Here is a 1,980-nt window from a genome sequence, read left to right as displayed (position 1 = left end):
CAATACAAATAACACTGAACGGCAAACAACGCATATTGCAAAACTTTGAATTCTAAGCAAATTCAGAAACGCAAGCCTTAAAAACAGTTCCATGCTTTCTAAGTTTTTTGCTATGAAGTTAAATGTATAGTGCAAGTGGATCAAGTATGTCCTTGATTCTTTTCCTGAAGTTAGGGCATAATGCCAAAAGTGACAACACACGCATTGCTTTGCTGCTTCATCTTTACCCAGGAGGAAATGTGTGGGCTTTTTTTTTACAGTGGGTAACAAAGGAAATATCGAAATAAATATTTCACAAAAACCCTTTTTTAACATATGAAGTAAACTATTCAGCAAACTGGCATTCAGTGTTGAGAAACTTTTAAAGTTAAGAACGCAGCTACATTTGCAATGTAGAACAATCAAAGCTGGTATACCTACCAAAGATCGTCGCATCTGTGTTAATATACTCATAAAGCAATCAAAGCTGATCATCCCTTCTGGACTTTGCAGCAACTTGGTTTTCTCCATGGTGTTTACTACAGCTGAAGCACCTAAAGCCATTTCTATCCATTCAAGAAGATATCGCAAGGCACCTCGTTGGGCAGCCAAACCAAGAAGCAATTCAGAAGCTAATCTACGACCTAAAGTGTCTGCCCCAGAGTTTGGAATTGTTACTCCTTTAAGAAATATTGTTACTTGTGATAAACAGTCCAACCCCATTGGTGGAATCTTGCTTTCATTTGCTAAAGATAAAGGTGGTAAAGAGCTCACGACTTCTATTGCAGTGTGGATAACATCATTGCAAAGACTGAGGCCAGGTCCTGACGCAGGCATCATCCAACTTTGTCTTAGCAGTGCAAATAACAAGCTTAATCCAGTCCGAACCCCCATTTCTATGAGTGCATCTGTACTTGACCTAGGACGTTCACTGACAGAATGCACATCTGTTGATCCAGAACTGCTTTCTGGTGAATGCTGCTGTTGTTTCACCTTACCCTTATCATGATATTTATTAGAAAGTGCATAGAAGACACGCTGCAACACAAGGAGACGTTTTCGAAGTGCTCCAGCAAATGGAGAGTCTGAGCATACCATCTTTGCCAGTGCCAGCTGGCTGCTAAGAAGGGCATCCAAGTAGTGGTCCTGTTCATCACTAGATAGAGATTCCCGCTCAAAATCTGGTAACTGAGGTCCTTTGAGGCACAGAACCTGCTGGGGCAATGGCACTACTTCTTTATTGCTGACTAACTTAGCGTACAAGACAGAAACTCCTTCCCTCGTTGCAATAGACTCACTGTCTTCTGTGATCCAGGAGCTGTTTAGATGTTCAAGCCATTTCAGCTTCACAGGTGGGACCATAGCTGCCATGTTGGCTTACTCCTTTGCCATTAGTCCTGAAGACAAAAAAACCTGTAAATAGGTGTGCAATATTATCTACAGAATTTATTACTCACAGTAGGACAAATCCTAATAATCCTTTAAGAAAGCAAGTAGCAAAAGATTCATCACAAAAACCAAAAAGATATCAATTACCAAAGTTCCACCATTTTATTCATAAGTGCTGCAACCTGGAATTCAGATCAAATACTAACAGAATAGTTTAGGAGTGGCATAAAAAAGACATTTTGCAGATCAATGTTTACCTTCATTTTAAACAAGTAAGTACATGTATATGTGCAACTTCCTTAATACCATGTAAGAATTTTAGTGTAAGTCTACATTTTCTAAATCCATATGCACAAAAATTCACACAAAGCAGATTTAATTCTGCTGTTTCAATGAAAATACACTTTTAATATTCTCTAGAAAAAAATAACTTTCTCTCTGCAGGCAGTGAAACTGAGGACAAAGACTTGAAAAAATGCACAAGATCATACACAACTGCGTACAAGTGAAAGGAGTACCAGTGTAAACCTTCGTCTTACAGTAAATAAGACTATTAATTCAGGCCATAACTCAAGGCTCAACCTGTCAAACACATTTTTAAGTCCTGCTGTC

The 1,980-nt window shown here is 38.8% G+C and overlaps 1 protein-coding gene across 1 annotated transcript in view; it reads right to left on the bottom strand.

Moving 5' to 3' along the window:
• LOC104163518 (probable E3 ubiquitin-protein ligase HERC1) overlaps window positions 1–1,350 on the bottom strand; it is a gene marked incomplete at its 3' end in the record, with an annotated part of 10,141 nt that extends 8,791 nt beyond the window's left edge. The window contains exon 1 of the mRNA XM_009702545.1: window positions 421–1,350. Coding sequence (XP_009700847.1) covers window positions 421–1,350 — 930 coding nt within the window. The remainder of the gene's footprint in view (window positions 1–420) is intronic.
• Window positions 1,351–1,980: the final 630 nt, after the last annotated feature.

Source organism: Cariama cristata, unplaced genomic scaffold (assembly GCF_000690535.1).
Source record: "Cariama cristata isolate BGI_N322 unplaced genomic scaffold, ASM69053v1 scaffold19946, whole genome shotgun sequence".
NCBI classification, from domain to species: domain Eukaryota; kingdom Metazoa; phylum Chordata; class Aves; order Cariamiformes; family Cariamidae; genus Cariama; species Cariama cristata.
Note: the sequence above shows the minus strand (reverse complement) of the source record. Positions and strands in the feature narration are given on the sequence as shown.